Here is a 525-nt window from a genome sequence, read left to right as displayed (position 1 = left end):
TAAGTCTATGCAGATGTTGAGAGAAATTCCTTATTTCCAAGAGTTTCAGTTTATGCCACATGAACCATCTCCAGATTTAGAGAATCTAGTCAGACTCTGGGCATTGGTGGGGGTGGGTAAGGTGTAGTCACCTAATGCATTACAAAAAGAAAAAACCAAAACGACTTGCCTATATTAACTGAATCCTCCCAGTCTTCCAATATTTCAGTCACAGTTAGAACATAAACATAAGTCCTATGCTTCCGGTCTTGATTCTGCTTGAATGTTAGAAATGGAAATATTAATTCACAGCAATTCATAATGAATGCTTTTAGAGAGATATACAACAGAGGTTTAAAATCAGTGTTATGTTATTCAACAAGAGATTTTGGTGGGATGCATGTCAGCACAAACATCTTAACTTTCCCTGACTAACCATGTACTTATACACAAAAATCCCTTGGAAATCTTGCTCCTTCAGCTGACTAAACACAAAGGTATTAAAACCTCAATATCTCACAGAATAGGAAAGCCAGCATTAGTATT

The 525-nt window shown here is 36.4% G+C and overlaps 1 protein-coding gene and 1 long non-coding RNA gene across 5 annotated transcripts in view; one reads left to right on the top strand and one right to left on the bottom strand.

Moving 5' to 3' along the window:
- The window catches only part of NUDT4 (nudix hydrolase 4), a 66,933-nt gene that overhangs the window by 8,358 nt on the left and 58,050 nt on the right, over positions 1 to 525 (bottom strand). For 3 of the 4 annotated variants that reach the window (XM_019514861.1, XM_019514863.1, XM_019514864.1), the window contains one exon: positions 170 to 257. In XM_019514861.1, coding sequence (XP_019370406.1) covers positions 170 to 257 — 88 coding nt within the window. The remainder of the gene's footprint in view (positions 1 to 169; positions 258 to 525) is intronic. The other variant, XM_019514862.1, reaches the window with a different exon arrangement.
- The window catches only part of LOC109295801, a 5,940-nt gene continuing 5,678 nt past the window's right edge, over positions 264 to 525 (top strand). Inside the window, exon 1 of the long non-coding RNA XR_002096842.1 lies at positions 264 to 476. This is a non-coding gene — a long non-coding RNA (uncharacterized LOC109295801). The remainder of the gene's footprint in view (positions 477 to 525) is intronic.

The sequence above is a fragment of the Gavialis gangeticus genome, unplaced genomic scaffold (assembly GCF_001723915.1).
Source record: "Gavialis gangeticus isolate Ggan-Ray unplaced genomic scaffold, GavGan_comp1, whole genome shotgun sequence".
NCBI lineage: Eukaryota > Metazoa > Chordata > Crocodylia > Gavialidae > Gavialis > Gavialis gangeticus.
Note: the sequence above shows the minus strand (reverse complement) of the source record. Positions and strands in the feature narration are given on the sequence as shown.